Genomic DNA, 17,544 nt, shown 5'->3' with positions numbered 1-17,544 from the left:
GTAAGTTGTAAGATGTAATGCAGATAAGGCACTTGCCTTTTCTTTTCATTAAAATTTTCTATTTGCCACAAATATGAACCGTTTATTTTCAAAAATCTATTATTTGATGAAGGCCTTGGACGGCCGAAACATCATGTTTTTTAATTAATAAAGTTTGAGCTCTGTAAGAGTGAGTGTTGCACTTTTGTTCAGCTCAAAAACCTATTATTTGCCACACATTTGAGCATTTTTATTTGATTTTGTTCATTAAAAGTTATGTGTCAGTGGCTTTTTGCTGTTTATCAGTTGAGGTTGTTCTCCATTCACGAGCGTTCAAAAGCTCAAACCAAGTTTGTTTCTGTGTACAGATTACCAACACAAGCTTGTGTGTGTGTGTCAGTCTCTGCGTCTTGGAGGGGAGCTTTGTGGTTCCAAAAGGAAATACACGACTCGGGAGCCACGTGTGTGTGTGTGTGTGTGTGTGTGTATATGTGTATGTATGTTTGTGTAAGTTGAGGCCAGATGCAGTGAAGATTAGGGGCTCTTCAGGGAAACACGACTGTTTCTTTTCCTGGAAGTGGCTATGCGCTTTCATGTGTATTAATCACGACAGATGAGCGAGGAAAGACAGACTGATTAACTCTGTACCACATGTGACCGAAGTCAACCTCAGCAACCTAAACCTTATCAAACGAGGCTTCTGCGTTCGATTTTCTTTATAAGTAGGTAGAAGTAGGTAGTTTCCTAATTGTGTCAAATTCGCCTGTGAAATAAATGTACAAAGTTAATTGGTAATCTGTGTGTTGAGAGTGGTGAATTAAGGGAAATCCCACGATAAAGTATAGCCAACCAGGCACATCGAACGATTTCCCCTTCACTTCCATAATATGATTTCATTAGAATCACAAACGTTTTCTCCACATAGATAAGCTTCCCTGTAATAAAGCTTCTTCTCTCGTACATGTGACCTTTGACCCGCTGTTTTTGCTAATGATTGATGTGAATCACAACTAGGTTTAGCTAGAAAGCAGCTCTCTTCCATTTGTTCTATTAAAAGCTAGATCACTCAGAAAGAGGTCTGACACAAAATAAAGCACAACACAAATGTGTTACAACCTCTCGTCACGTCTTATCTGATGACTATGCAGTACAGATAACTTCCTTCAGCCTCGAGTGGAATTCCAGGCAGTGATCTCTAAAGTTTACGTGAACCCCAGATGCCGATTATTGTTTTGTTCTGAGTCATTTTTCTGCGTAAGCCTGTCAGATGCGTCGCAAGGTTTTATTGATACCGTGTCTTTGGAGATCACAGGCTCCGCCTCATCACACTCCATCAGTCCTCAACCCACTTCATTTCTTGTAAATGTCTGTCTGAGCCATAAGCAGTTTACGGTCACCACAGCTCCGCCTCTCAACCACGCTACTACCTAGATTAATCAGCCTGGTTCAGTACAGAATGTCTGGCCTTAACTTCCTATAAGACCTCATCTTCATGTCATTTCAGGAATCGGGCACACTAAGCCTGTAATCTAGTAAAAAAAAATATACCGTAGCTTCAACATGACATGCCTTATTCTAAGAAAAAGGCGGGTTTCATGGCCATGGATTAAGTCGAGATATGAATCTTGAACCTTGTTAGACAAGGGTGAGGCTCAAATTACATGTGGGAAAAACTTAGTAATCGCCTACATAGTTTCATTTTCAAAAAAAAAATAAATAAATAAATAATATTTTTGACATATATATTTAAGTGTCTTATTAAATAGTTTTAATAGTCAGTTTGATGTCTAAAGTAGATATGCTTTTTTTGTGTGTGAATATTTTTGTATAAAAACCCTGTATTCAAGCATTCAGACCGCCCCAATAAATAAAGTAAAAATTGAGATGTTTTAAATTGTTTACAAATATATTTATTATTTTTTATAAAAATTATCTTGAAATATTTCTTTCTGCATAGCAGAAATGTAATCAAAGGAAAACAATATTCCTGTATAGTGTAAACATTCACAGACAATGTAAACTTTGTGCAGTGTTCAAGTCTGATGATATTCCAAAATGTGCTACAGTATGATTCCTGCGTCCTAAAACAGAGCAGGACCATGAGGAGTCCATCAAGTATCTCCAGAATAATCCAGCAGCGCTTTAATGCAATGAGTATCGTCTTCATAGCGGATGAGGGAAAGCATGGAGGAAGTCTTTGAGGATTGGGTGCACAGGGATGCGGTCGATGTCTTTTCCGTCGCATGTTTCGATAATCCGTCTGCGGCACAGCTGCTGCAGGGTCTGCACTGGTTCTTTCCTGTAGGGCCTGATGAGACCCTTCTTCGGGGAACTGATGTAGTGTTCCAGCAGTTTGAAAAGAGAGTCAAAAGATTCCTTGCTGCCGGTCAGGCTGAACTTGGAATTCTTGAAGTTAATCCGGACGCTCACGGGACCGTGTTGTCCTTTGTAACTCAGCGTAAAGAACACGTCGCTCTGCCGACTGTCCCGGATCAGGAAAGTTCCGACTGGCTCTTTCTTCAGCTTCTGATGTGCCTCCTCTACAGTCATGGGACCCCAATAGAAGCCACTCTCCTCTAGCATTGAGGTGGTCTTTGCGATGATCTTGAAGTCTCTCTCAAAGTTGAAGGGTCTGAAATGTGTCTGTAAAATGGCTGCCTGCTGGCTGGGTCTGGACCTTTGGGATTGGGAGACCGCTGGGGAGGGTTCTGTGCTCACTTGGGGTTCTTCTGTGCCTTGATTCCCTTCCACTGTACTGTGCGCCACCATCCTACAGGAAAGACCAACTGGTGTGGTCTTCCATACCGTACCACAGGAAGGTCATCTAGATGAGGTTCATCTGTCTGTTGAAGAGCAAGTGAAGAACAGAGTTAACCAGTGGCCCCTTCCAAAGCCAATCACGCGCTGTACTGAACATCACATAGAGGCTACAATAAACTTGCTTGTTTCATGGCAACATAGATTGTGACGTATTTGGGATTCACTCATTTACAGCTGGATTTATCTGTAAAATTATGTTTATGTAAACTTATATATTTTTTTATTTTTGTACAAAAATATATCTTATATATATCTTATGTATATCTTATATAAAGTTTACTTTTTATTATAAGCGTTACATTATGCCATACAACAAACAATTACATTCATTTCTAATCGTGTTAGGCTCATATAACCTGTTTAAACTTTTAAATAACAAAACAGACCGTTCGCAAAAGTGAAGTTAGTTCAGTGTAAATCTTACCGTTTTAGCGAATATGAACTCCAAGAGTAGTCAATACAACTTTGCCTTTGACAAACTCTCGTCGCCGCTTCCAAAATCAGGTTTTTTTGAACTCCCATTGATTTATTCCACCGTTATATCTCGATGGAGATTTCCTCAGCGCACGACAGAAACTCTTGTAATGTGAGAATGAACTGACAGGCGTTTGAAACCATACATATAGAGAGAACAGCTCCGCCCATTTCCCGGAATTCTTGCTTCACTTTCAGGTTTTTTCTGTGAAATCAATTCAGGATTAGCCACTCCTACCAAAGAGATAATGGTAGTATTCTTTCACTTCTCTTTTAAACTTTATTACATTCCCCCAAACCCAAAAAAAGAAGTTCCATTTATAACAAACTTATGAAGAACATGAAAATGACATAATATATCTGAATTAAATAGAGTGAATTTAGTTAAAGTGAATATTATAATGTTATGTGTGTTTCTAGGCTTAGGTCTGTTATACAACCCTCATTATTATAAAAATGTAATTTTATATATTAGTTTTTTTTTTTCATATACTTTTTCTTAAAAATGGCAGAACTTACTATTACAATTGCAATGGACAGATGTGTAACTAACATAGAAAACAACAGCATTAAGCATAATTATATGCCTTTTTTTCAAGTTTTTTTTATGATACATCAGTTCATGCAATATTCTCATACTGTGCACATAAAAAAAGGAGATTGATTTGTTGTGGATTATGCATGTCTGCATTTGTTCTTGTGATGTGACACTGTGTCAGATGACATATCAGTTGAGATCTATGTAAAGCTTTGGCCATAAATGAAACTCACTCTAAGCCTGTAAATCCACAACTGCGGACCAGGCAAACATTTTTCCATAAGTTTCAATTCATACAAATAGAGATAGACTGCCAAGACACTCAGATGTGTGCACTGCACAAGTGCACAGAAAATCATCTGCTTTTTAAACATCATTGCATTTGTCTCCAGATTATGTTTAATTGTTTTACATGCAGTTTTTGTGGGAGTCAAAAATGCACATGAGATTATTCATTCAAGTCGTCATGGCCCAGTAAAAGGGACTTACATGTGACTTGAAAGCCCATTTAACAAGAAGAATGACATCATCCTACTTCAAAATACTTACTAAATACTTGGTAATTTATTAAAATGAACTGTCCTGCCCGTGATTCGTTTGAATGATATCATTGTGAAACTGAAATTTCAGTCATGCAAATTCGAGGGTGTATTTTCTTTTCAATGACTTGTTTGCTTTGGAGTAGAATTACTGGTTATACTTTCGTTTCTCTTCTATTTCTCAGAAAGACACATATTTACAGTAGGAGGACCACTAGCGGACAATAGCGCACTTGCACTTCCAGATACAAGGAAGAGGATCTAAACAAACAGGCGTATGTTAATTGTCAGGGCTTTTCCTTGAAACAACCTCTTTATCAGATGGAGGAACATGCTAAGCACATTTTTATTCAGTGACAAAAATGCCGCATCATCTGAGTTTATGCTATCTCCAGATGTATCTGCAGATATTTGCAGTGTGATAGGCCTACATTTTGACTCATAATGCACAACAATGCAGAACTCCACGTCCAATCTGTCTGAGGACTGCGTTGAGGATGCAGACCACCAGAAATCAATTGCATAGGCTATTTGCGCATATCCAAAAAGCCAAACGTTTTGTGTAATGCTTAATAATATCCGAATGAATCACCAGATCAAATTCACTGTACAGTAGAAATCTGCAAGATGCTTGCATCATACAAACCGTTGACACAATTGCATACATGAAAATGATACTTACCTAGTTCCTTTATGGTTGAAAAGCTGTGTTTGCTATTCAAATATTTCTTTCTGGTTCATCTTGCGGCATTATATTCCAGTGCTTTACGGGAAAATGAAAGTGAAAGCCAGTGTGCTGCTTTCCCACATAACACAGTTCCTATAGATGGCGCTGTTTCTTCTAAACTGAAATCGCAGGAGTCGTCTTGTGCTGGGCCTGGAGCTTTGGACATTATTTAATTGAAAAGCAGGGAATAGGCTACTTCTTTAAATAGCCTTGAACTACTGTCCTCTCTGAAACGTAGAGAAACCACATGTTAGGGTGTTGTAAAGATGATCTGAAACTCACTTTCACATCTTTATCTCGTAGGCTACTTATGAATTATATCTGTCATCATACCGTCTCGGAAAGTACATTATCACAAAATCAGTGCTGTCGTAATTAAGAAATCAGACAGAGAAAATAAGCTGGTCACTTTCATTTTGAACTTTTTTAAAGTCACGTGATCTAAACCATACCTACCCCACAGCCTAGTGTGGTTTCCTTGAATAGTAGCCAATGTTTAGAAACGCTTCTTCCCTTACGTTTTTGTGAAACCATTTTTTATCATGACCTCATTTCAATAATATGCTCTGCACACGAATGCATTCAGATTAAACTTGATGTTTGATTTTCCTCTGACGAAAAACATTGCACCTAACTTTACAACTTACAATGCGACTTTTAAAATTAAGAGTATACAACATAAAATTCAGCTAAACTGTCTAAATACTACTACTACCATTATTATTAGTAGTAGTAGTAGTATTAGTAATAATAAACTTGTTCCGTGTCATTTGGATGCATAATGGCCTGGAGAATTCATGAAAAATCCCTTGCGATAAAATGTGAAAATGATAAAATGATAAAATGATTCTTATCACGTGACTGGGGCCGCGCACGCCAGCTCTTTACATGAAAACACCATCTTTACTGTAAGTGCTGTTCACTAACAAAGATGCATGTAAATAGGGCAGAGGTGTACTGTTACATAATGAGGAGCCAGACAGGGAGGCTATAGGCTATAGCGTATAGCGATGGCACCTGTCCAAACTAGCCTATCTCCCTGCTGAAAAAAACAGCATATGCTGGTAAAGTAGGTTTTGAAGCTGGTATGCTGGTTTGAGCTGGTCCTATGCTGGACCAGCATGGACCAGCATGGACCAATTTAGGACCAGTTTAGGACCATCATAGGACCAGCATGGACCAGCATAGACCAGCTCAAACCAGCATACCAGCTTCAAAAGCTAAAGGATTAGTCCACTTTCAAATAAAAATTTCCTGATAATTTACTCACCCCCATGTCATCCAAGATGTTCATGTCTTTCTTTCTTCAGTCGAAAAGAAATTAAGTTTTTGATTAAAACATTCCAGGATTATTCTCCTTATAGTGGACTTCAATGGCCTCCAGACGGTTGAAGGTCAAAATTACAGTTTCAGTGCAGCTTCAAAGGGCTTTAAACGATAGCAGGCGAGGAATAAGGGTCTTATCTACCGAAACCATCGGTTATTTTCTAAATAAAATACAAATGTATATGCTTTATAAACACAAATTAACGCCTTGCACGTGCTTCCGCTTTCCACATTCTTCAAAAAGCTTATGCTGTATGTTTTACGCCTTCCCTATTCAACTTACGGAAAAAAACTAAATTGCCGCCGAAAGCGGAAGCACGTGCAAGACGATCATTTGTTTTTATAAAGCATATACAGTTGTATTTTTTTTCAAAAATGACCGATTGTTTCTCTAGATAAGACCCTTATTCCTCATCTGGTATTGTTTAAAGCCCTTTGAAGCTGCACTGTAATTTTGAACTTCAACTGTTTGGGGTCCATTGAAGTCCACTATAAGGAGAATAATCCTGGAATGTTTTCATCAAAAACCTTCATTTCTTTTCCACTGACGAAAGAAAGACATGGACATCTTGAATGACATGAGGGTGAGTAAATTATCAGGAAAAGTTTATTTAAAAGTGGACTAATCCTTTAACCAGCGGTCACCATAAGACTTTGTTGATCCTGGAACAACATTCCTATCCGAAAATTTAGTCCTAACCTTTTCCCAACCCCTAAACCTAACCCTACCCAACTTATCCCTAAAAACAGAGGGAAATGATAGTTGAATAACACTGTTGTGGAAGCACCTAACCCTAGTTGTAAGCCTAAACTTAACATAAATGGTAAACGTGTCCCTCAAATCTGATTGATTGATTGGATTGTTGTTCCAGGATCAACAAAGATGTTGATTCAGGAACATGTACTTGGTGAAATCACGTTCACAGGGCTGACTCCTGATTATGTAACAGTAGCCCACACCTGTGCCCTGTGGAAGTCAATGGGAACTGAAAATGTTTGGTTACCAACATTTTTCAGTATGTCATCTTTTATGTTCTGTAGAAGAAAGAAATGCATACCAGTTTCGAACAAGATGATTTTTGGACTTTCCCTTTAAAATGCTGTTTTACTGGCTAATGTTAGGCCTATTTGTTTTGACAGTACATGACTTATTTTATACAAGAATGTCTAAACGGTTGAGACATATTTCGGGTATCTGTATAATTAAACCAATTAATGATTAATAATATAATTAGCCTAGCAATGTTTGTGTGTGTGTGTGTGTGTGTGGGTGGGTGACTGTATTGAATTTCCTTTAATTGCAGTAAACTCTTACTGTTATCCCCATTTAAAATCCAGTTCAACATCCTGAATATTCTGACTCAATCATTTCATGCGTTCATATTCTGGGAAACATATGCAACTCTAGCGCCATCTTCTGGGAGCCACACTGTGTTTACCCATCAGTTACACACAATTTCAGTTCATTTAGAAAAGTGAAATAATGTTGCAAATAATGTTTACTGACGGATGTTGGACTCAAGCTATCAAGCACAGTTGCTTGAAGGCTTTTCTCATTTGTCAAGGATCATGAAATAAAATTAAATGTTTTGCTTTTGAATAACAACCGTACTAATACTTAAAAAAAAAAAAAAAACACACAATAACATTTGTAAAATGTAGGCTACTTTTAATAAAACCTTTATCAACAGCTTTTGTTCATTTTTGCTTCAGTTCCCTCCTAAAATTCAAGTCTTATCATGTTTGAAGCTTATCAGGAAAGAAAAGCTGGTTCTTTAGAGGGCCCCATATTGTCTTGAATGTTAAGATAGCTAACGTTTCCTTTAGGTTACGATTCCCATCCCATTCGGACACATTCACCGGTCGACTGTTCATGTAAGTAGACGCTTTTAAGCAATGTAAATATATAATGGCAATCTAAAGTGCTTAAAATAATCTTAACATATGCATTAAAAACTATATATATATATATATATATATATATATATATATATATATATATATATATATATATATATATATATATATATATATAGGTTTGGAGAAAAAAGATCACACTAAAATGCTACGATTATTATTATGTTTATTAACTAAACCTAAACCTTTAACAACAGTTTGCTTACTCTCTCGACAACATTTGTGCTATTACATTTAAACGTGATTATTTGTATTAAATTAAATTTTCAGTAATTTATCAATATATTGCGGAGAACATGAGAGATAGGCTACGTTGGAAACCTGCAATGGTCAAACTCTACTCGAACCATTTGGGTCGGAACTGAAATTGTGCCTTGAGTTCACTCGGCGGGATTTTAATGACGGACTATCAACAATACGAACGGTTTAATTGGTTTACTCCTATGGAAAACTGGTTTTCAGTTAGTTTAACAAGATCATTGACTGGACTGTTATCTCCGATACTGTTTTTCTATGATTTTGCGTAAACTTTTTTTTATTTGAGAGCATGCCAACGTGGGTTAACGCACATAGTAGAGTTAATTCGCTCGTTGTCGGTAATAACATAGAAGCAACTTCTCAGAAGTCCTCGCCCTTCAAAATCCACAAGGTAACTTTTTGACGTTGTCTCTGCATGTCTCTGCATTTGGTCATGGTAAAATTGCAAATTAAATCGATATCAGTTTTGCCCCGGAGCGTGTGGTTTCCATAGAAACGACCCGAGTGTTCAATGTATTTGAAGGGCACGAGTACAAAACTGTCCTCGCCCGATCTGTGGATGCTGTTATGCGAACAACACGTTTATTTTTGACTTGACAACTCAAAACTGTGCATTATAAGTACTATATATATAGTTCATATTATATGCTTGCTTCCAGTCTTTTAATTGTGCCTTTTTGCCCAAACAGGAGTGCGTCTTTCTCTGTTGTTGGACTTTATAGCACTCCACCATGGTGCTGAAGATCTTCTTTCCCCAATGCTGCAATACTGCTGACAGTGGCCTGCTGGTTGGGCACTGGATACCAGGTCATAATTCTGCTGTGGTACTGGCCGTCATTCACTACCCATTCATACCGGGTCAGGTGAAGAAGTACTTGAGTCAGATGCAGAGCCAGTCTGAAGTGGATCTCACCATCCTGGGTTCCTGGAGTATGCCCAAAGAAGGTAAAGAAGGAATGGACAGCTTCCTAAAAGACCTGAGTACCATCTTTCCACAGAAATGTTGGCTGCAGTTGAGTCGTGAAATTGGCAAAAGAGGCTTTACCTGCCAGGTGGTCCAAAACAATGGGAAACTTGTACAGGACCGGGAGCAGAAGAACGGTGATGACAGCGCCGAGGAAGATAAGATCATCTTCGTTCATTACGACCAGAGGAAGGTAATGCTGTCGCAGCTTCACCCGGTACAGGAGGTCAGCCAGAAGTCTGACACTGAGCTTTCAGAGCTGCGCTTGGTCTTCCAAACAGTGGCTCAAAGTCAGCCTCTCTTTTTCCTGGACAAATATGACGACGGGCCTCTCAAGCTCACACACTGGCAGTCTGAAGGCAGAGAGGCTAGTATTATAGCAGAGCTTCTAAAACAAGCATCTGTTCCCGTCTGCATCTTCCTAACGTGGTTGCTGTCTCTGTGGCACTGGTTCTGCAGCTTCAGGTGAGTTAATGTGTCTCAGCTTGAACCTGTTGTCAATACTGAAGACTGATGGAGAACATTGAAATTCAAATCTTTTGGTATTTTACAGGATTTTACATTTTCGCCCAGTGCTGTTCATCTCAAGCAAGCTGTCCACCTGTGTTCAGTCAGGGTACAGAGCAGTTCATTTCAAGACTGTTTTCTCCCCCCAGAGAGCTGCTACGCATATGGATTTTATGAGGTATAGTACTCAGGTCAATGACGTATAAGAGCGCCATTGATGGCAAACAAGAAAAATCTTTTAAAACTGTAGTTTAAAGGGTTAGTTTGCCCAAAAATGAAAATTCTGCCATCATTTACTCACCTTCATGTCGTTTTAAACCTGTAAGACTTTCATTCATCTTTTTGATGAAATCTGAGAGATTTCTGTCCCTTCATTGACTGCTTTTGCAACGACCGCTTTGACGCTTCAAAAAGTTCATAAAGAGATCGTAAAACTAATCCATATGATGAACAGATTGAATTTAGGCTTTTATTCACATATAAACATTCATGAACTCACACATCAGATATGATAAACGGAAGATCAAGCATGTTTGCTTGTCATTTGCAAGAACCAATGAGGTCCGTTCTCATGTGTTACGCAGCACGCTTGAGCTTCCGCAAGAGGTTTGCTCTTGCGAGTCAAGCAGGATTGGTTGAGCTTCTGTTTATGTTCGCTAAACATTGTTTATATGTGAGTAAAAGCCTAAATTAAATCAGTTCATATAAAGCCATCAAGTCTCTTCAGAAAACTTGGACTAAACTGCTCAATTCATATGGATTAGTTTTACGATCTCTTTATGAACTTTTTGAAGTGTCAAAGTGGTAGTCACATAGATGTCTATGGAGGGACAGAAATCGCTCTGATTTCATTAAAAAGATCTTCATTTGTGTTTAGAGGACTTACGGGTTTGGATCGAGATGAGGGTGAGGTAATGATGACAGATTTTTAATTTTTGGGTGAACTAACCCTTTAAAATGTGCTTAGAAATTTCAAGTTTCAGTTTAATTACTGTTTTGTTCTGTAACCATGAAGTTAAAAGTTTCCTTGAATACGTGTGAGTGTACACCTCCCACCTTCCCAGGTTTTAAATATATTTTTGAAGATAAATGTAATTTGTATCCAATTATAATGAATTACATACATTTTTGGGGAGTCATAGCTCGACATTTTACTAACCTTGCATTGTCAAAAAAAGGTCAGATTTTCTGATATTTTAATAGTCTTAATGATCTTGAAGAAGGGTTGTTCAAAGTTTTTTGTTATAAGTTTTGTTAGAAATAATTATAAAAAATTGCCAATCTACAGTACATTCATTCTTGTAATGAGGCTTTTATTTATTGATTATGGTATAAGGAGAGTTTACATTTTAAAATTTTTTAATGCACAAAAAAAGATTTAGAATTTAGAAATTAAAAAATGCTAATTTTTAAAAATAAGTGCCATGTCATCGACGTTATCATGTTACGCTATTATTGTTATATTATTCAATAAAACATATTCTCACATCTTTCTTTTTTCACTCCTCTGCAGAAAAGCAAACATTTTTGTGTCCTTTCTTGTGGACATAGCCCTTGGTTTGCTGCTTGTCTCGTGGCTTTATAGGGAGAATCGAATCAGCAAATTAGCGGATACTCTGGTACCCGTGGCAGATGTAAGTATGACACGTATTAAGTTAAGTAAAAAAAAAAAAAAAAAGTAAGATATTTAATGTTTTCGAAAGATGCCTCACATGACTTAATGAAAATAGAGTACAAATTGTGAAATATTACAAGAATTTAAATTAATTTGTTTTCTATTTCAGTATATTTTAAAATGCAATTTATTCCTGAGATCAAAGCTGAATATTTTTTAACATCATTTCTCCAGTCTTCAGTGTCACATGATCCTTCAAAAATCATTCTAATATGCTGATTTGCTACTCAAGAAATATTTATTATCTATGTTGGAAACAGTTGTACTTGCTTAATATTTTTGTGGATTCTCTGATGAGTATAAATTTCAGACAAACAGCATATATATATTCTATAATCTTGCAGCGTGTGGCTAAAGAGCTCCAGGAGCTGTTAGAATGGCTGATGGGAGCTCCTGCTGGACTGAAGATGAACAGAGCTCTCGACCAGGTGCTGGGGAGATTCTTTCTCTACCACATCCATCTGTGGATCAGTAAGTACATCCTCAGTTGAGGCGTTCTCCTGGTGTTTCAAGCTTATACAGAAGCTCATGTATGTCTTGTGATTGTGTCAGCAGGTTACATCCACCTGATGTCTCCTTTCATTGAGAGGATCCTGTGGTATGTTGGACTCTCAGCCTGCTTGGGATTGACCTTTGCTCTTTCCATACTGTCCGACATTGTGGCCCTCCTGACTTTTCACATCTACTGTTTTTATGTGTATGGGGCAAGGTGAGGTTCAATTCTGTAGTTCTGTATGTAGTTTTCTAACTTACTTTCATGCTCATTCACTTTCAGTGTTTTCCAGTAGAGGGCAGTGTCAACTTTTCAACCTTTATAATTACATTGTGCCACTTAAAGGGTTAGTTCACCCAAATGAAAATAATGTCATTAATTACTCACCCTCATGTCGTTCTACACCCGTAAGACCTTCGTTCATCTTCAGAACACAAATTAAGATATTGTTGATGAAATCCAATGACTCAGTGAGGAATCCATTGCCAGAAATGTTACTGTAAAGCTCTGAAGCAGTTGAAAAGTCGTTATTTAGTTTTTTTGGCACACAAAAAATATTCTCACCGCTTTATAATATTAAGATAGAACCAGTGTACTCAGATGAACTGTTTCAAATATGTTTTTAGTACCTTTATGGATCTTGAGAGAGGAAGTACCATTGCTGTCTATTGAGGCCTCACTGAGCCATCAGAATTCATCAAAAATATCTTAATTTGTGTTATGAAGATGAATGAAGGTCTTACGGGTGTAGAACGACATGAGGGTGAGTAATTAGTGACAGAAATTTCATTTTGGGGTGAACTAACCCTTTAAAGGGACCACTGAGGTTTTCATTCCCTTACATTGTTGGAATAAAAGTGAATTTTATGTTCTACGCAAGAAAGAATTTTATACTGGTCTTTAGGGATGCAATTCAAGACTGAATTGTGGGTGTACTGTCTCTTTAAGGTTGTATCTCAGATCTCTCTGGTCAGTTACTTTCCATCTATATAAACAGTCTGGAGGATTTTATTTTAATATTACCCTTGAGACAACATTCTAAGACTTTTTCTGGGAATTTCTAGGGCAATTTTCTGAGAATTGCAACACATTTTCTTGTACTGAGTGAATTGTACTTTTTTATCTCTCTTGTCAGACTGTACTGTCTGAAGATCTATGGTCTCTCCTCCCTGTGGCGGCTCTTCAGGGGAAAGAAATGGAATGTACTGAGGCAGAGGGTTGACTCGTGCTCATACGACCTGGACCAGGTACATCTCCTCTTGCACAATTTTTATATCCCTCATTCATGTACTAGCTATTGAACACAATCTGATCTGTTTCTTTGCAGTTGTTCATTGGCACTTTGCTCTTTACGATTCTGCTGTTCCTGCTTCCCACCATTGCCCTGTATTACCTGGTCTTTACCCTGGTGAGTCACTCTGACATGAGTTTAAACTTCATCCTTACTCCAGCCCCATTGGAGCATCTGATGCAGTTCTCTGCTATTTTTATATTTTTAAAGTCTGTAGCTCTTGATCATGGGATCATCATTTTTTTTTTTTTTTTTTTTTTTGCCTGTACACTACTTTTCAAAAGTTTGGGGTCAGTAAGATTGTGTGTCTGTGTATGCGTGTTTATTTTTTATAAAAAAGTCTCTCATACTCACCAAGGCTGCATTTATTTGATCAAAATAACTGTTTATTATTGTAATTTACTCCTATGATGGCAAAGCTGGATTTTCAGCATCATTACTCTAGTCTTCAGTGTCGCACGATCCTTCAGAAATCATTCTGAAGAAACATTTCTTGTTATTAACATGTGTGCTACTTAATCTTTCTGTGGAAACCATAATACATTTTGTTTTTCAGGATTTTTTGGTGACTATTTAAAAATGTTTTGTTACAATGTAAGTCTTTACTGTCACTTGATCAATTTAATGCATCCTTGGTCAGTAAAAGTATTTATTTCTCTTTAGTATTTATTTCTCTTTTGAACAGCAGTGTATGTAACAGGTTTTTACTGGTTTTGAATATTGTTCTAATACTGATTTATGGTTCAGGACTGTGCTGTAGTGCTTGATACTCTACTAATACATAATACATCAAAGACGAAAATGTTTTTTTTTTTTTCAATCATCAAAACAATAAGTGTAATACAGCTTTTTGAATTTTTGTTGTTGTTTTTCAATACATCAGAATGGGTTCTGTTTAATTTTTTTTATTTTTTTTTTTTCTGAGCAAAGATTAAATATCATACATTTTTACCATGATTTACAGAAGACACCCACTAAAATGTCATTCAGTATAACAATCTTGTCATGGATATGTACAACAAAAAATCTAGGTATGCCATATTAAAGACTAATTACTTTTACCCCGAATGCTAATTACTTGTATTTTTACATAAATATAAGTGTTACACTGAATGACAATGCAACATTATTTCACCCACATTTTGACATTTTATTCTCCCAAAACTTATTTGAAACTTTGAAAGTAGACGTTTTACTTGCATTTAATGTGCTTTATATGTATTCATGTATGTTTATATGAAATTCAATTTTAGATGTAAAATGTCTCTAATATGAGTAATAAATTATAAATCTGAGTTGGTGTTGTTAACATGTGTAAGTTGTTTCTCGGTATGTTTCTAGCTGCGGCTGGTGATGGTGTTGTTTCAGGGAGTGATTCACCTCAGTGTCGACTTTATAAACTCCTTCCCGCTGTTCGCCATCGGCCTACGTATCTGCAGACCGTACAGACTGGCAGGTGAGCCATACTGCATTACACTGAAGAAATGAAAACTTTAGTTTAAGATTTGTCAAGTTTCTTTTCTTATGTAACAATTGATGATAAAGATGAAATTATGAATGTATTTCTAGGCCTTTTACTTGCCAATCATGTGTTTATATAACTGATCGATTAGTAATGGTCCTTTTTGAATCTCTTTTGATTCTAGAGGGGGTTAAATTCAAGGTGCTTTGTGAGGAGCCAGGAACTCCTCTACACCTGATGATGGAGGTAGGTTGGTTATTGGTTAAACAGCATGTCATCCTGTAGTTTATTTATGCTTGGGTTTCACTTTGGGCTTGACCTGTTGATTTTGTGGGACGGGTAATTGAATGGCTCTGTTTGGCTCACTGTGCAGTTTGTTGTATAATTCATAATCAGTGCAAACACTGCTTTACTTGTCTCTGAGGTTTGATAATGAATCATGTTCTAGATGAGCAAACATGAATGAAAATTGTCTTTTTCTTTTCTCCATCCTCAGATTAACCCATTAAAGTGCAGCTCTGTACTGCAGTGTTACCGGACGCCCACCTATAGCTGTTACCCTAAAGATTCCTGGAGCGCATTGTGCAAGAAACTGTTTGTGGGAGAACTCATTTACCCCTGGAAGCAGAAGACTACCAAGACGGACTAACTTTATGGGATTGTGCAACAGCCCCTAGAAGACAGAAACTAGACACGTGCACACTAGGAGAAGGTGCTGTGTTGGTCAGACTTCGCTGACATTCAATATAGTCTTAATTAGATTTTTAATGAAAATAATCCTACATTGTTGTTTTAAATCATAATCTTTCCTTTTCCAGACACTGATCAGAGTCTTTGATTGAAACTGTGATTTATGTTTTGTATTTATTCTTCTACGACTTTTGTATAACATTGAAGATGTGCCATTTAAAAAATAATAATTTTAATAATTAAAACTAGTCAATGTATCAAACCATAATTTCAGCAGGATCGTTTGAACTGGAAGTTAAACTTTTAACTTCTCTTCAGGCTTTTTTGTTGTCTCACGTGAGATAGAAAGGGAATGACATGTAGACATTGTTAAGGTCATGTGTTTAAAGTTTTCTGAGTCTAATCTAGCTGACTCATGTGAACTGTCTCTCTCAATGTTGAGTATAAATATAGATTTGTGTATTAAATTATTTGAACATGATCCACTTGTTATGTCAGTGTTGCCAAATCAATGATGTTTTGTAGCTATTATAATTACTATAAATTATTTAATAAAAACTGATATGTATAAATTCAGATGATTATGATCATAATATACATTTGTGATGTTCATTTGTAAACCCCTAATTTACCTCAATAAAGTTTATTTAATCATTTTATACATTACAGTATCTTTGTGCATCTTAAATCATTTTTACATAAGTCATGTTTGCACTATAAACAATTGCTACCCATTTTCAGAAACATCCTAGTAAAACTAGTCTTGGGTCTTTTGTTTGGGAGAGCAGCCTGTGAAGAATGTGCTCAGACTAGACTGAGAGCACAACACAACAATGACTGCTGTGGCAACTGACTATTCAATGACACATGAAAAACAAATGAGCTGGGGATTCACCTGCATGTTTGTGTTGAGGGAACAATACCTTTGTGTGTATCTGACACAAAGATGAGTAGACAAAAATTAAAATATCTACATGGTATTCCTGGACACAGGTTATGATAGATAGATAGATAGATAGAGGTATTTTGCCTAGGTAGGCAGGACGCTAGGATTTGGGACATAGCCATTCATACAGTTCTCGCTTTCTCTGGGAATCAAACCCATGACCTTGGTGTTGCCAGTGCCACACTCTACTGTTTGAGCTACAGGAAAGAATATTGGTTACATTAAAGGGTCAGTTCACCCAAAAATGAAAATTCTGTCATTAATTACTCACCCTCATGTCGTTCTACAGCCTTAAGACCTTCGTTCATCTTTGGAACACAAATTAAGATATTTTTGACAAAATCTGATGGCTCAGTGAGGCCTCCATTGCCAACAAGTTAATTTACACTTTCAATGCCCAGAAAGCTACTAAAGACAAATTTAAAACAGTTCATGTGACTACAGTGGTTCAACCTTAATATTATGAAGCAACGAGAATACTTTTTGTGCACCAAAAAACAAAATTACGACTTTATTCAACAATATCTAGTGATGGGCGATTTCAAAACACTGCTTCATGAACCTTTGAAGCTTTACGGGTCTTTTGTATCGAACCAGTGGTTCGAAGCGTGTATCAAACTGACAAAGTCACATGAACCATTTAAATTTCAAAACATTTATGACGTAACAAAGCCTTGTTTACTGAAATCACGTGACTTTGTCAGTTTGATACACACTCCGAATCACTGATTCGAAACAAAGATTAGTAAAGCTTTGAAGCTTCATGAATTCAGTATTTTGAAATCACCCATCACTAGATATTGTTGAATAAAGTCCTTTTTTTTTTTTTTTTTGGCGCACAAAAAGTATTCTCGTCTCTTCATCATTAAGGTTGAACCATTGTAGTCACATGAACTGATTTAAATATGTCTTTAGTATATTTCATCAAAAATATCTTA

At 36.8% G+C, this 17,544-nt stretch overlaps 2 protein-coding genes across 3 annotated transcripts; one reads left to right on the top strand and one right to left on the bottom strand.

The window, feature by feature from the left end:
- Nucleotides 1-1,866: 1,866 nt before the first annotated feature.
- Nucleotides 1,867-3,412, bottom strand: socs1a (suppressor of cytokine signaling 1a). The gene is made up of 2 exons (XM_048202683.1): nt 3,224-3,412; nt 1,867-2,822 (listed from the first exon to the last, which is right to left on the bottom strand). Exon 2 carries the CDS (start codon nt 2,746-2,748, stop codon nt 2,143-2,145), a length of 606 nt encoding a protein of 201 aa, XP_048058640.1. The 5' UTR covers nt 2,749-2,822; nt 3,224-3,412; the 3' UTR covers nt 1,867-2,142.
- Nucleotides 3,413-8,647: 5,235 nt separating this feature from the next.
- On the top strand, nt 8,648-16,319 carry pigq (phosphatidylinositol glycan anchor biosynthesis, class Q). Of its 2 annotated transcripts, none has more exons than XM_048202660.1 (11): nt 8,648-8,969; nt 9,268-10,007; nt 10,096-10,227; nt 11,563-11,683; nt 12,069-12,195; nt 12,277-12,433; nt 13,353-13,464; nt 13,545-13,625; nt 14,850-14,964; nt 15,155-15,216; nt 15,467-16,319. In XM_048202660.1, exons 2-11 carry the CDS (start codon nt 9,310-9,312, stop codon nt 15,617-15,619), a joined length of 1,758 nt encoding a protein of 585 aa, XP_048058617.1. In that variant the 5' UTR covers nt 8,648-8,969; nt 9,268-9,309; the 3' UTR covers nt 15,620-16,319. The 2 variants fall into 2 exon arrangements, with proteins under 2 accessions (XP_048058617.1, XP_048058629.1); XM_048202672.1 differs by having other exon boundaries at nt 8,649-8,969; nt 12,280-12,433.
- Nucleotides 16,320-17,544: the final 1,225 nt, after the last annotated feature.

This window comes from Megalobrama amblycephala, linkage group LG1 (assembly GCF_018812025.1).
Source record: "Megalobrama amblycephala isolate DHTTF-2021 linkage group LG1, ASM1881202v1, whole genome shotgun sequence".
NCBI classification, from domain to species: domain Eukaryota; kingdom Metazoa; phylum Chordata; class Actinopteri; order Cypriniformes; family Xenocyprididae; genus Megalobrama; species Megalobrama amblycephala.
Note: the sequence above shows the minus strand (reverse complement) of the source record. Positions and strands in the feature narration are given on the sequence as shown.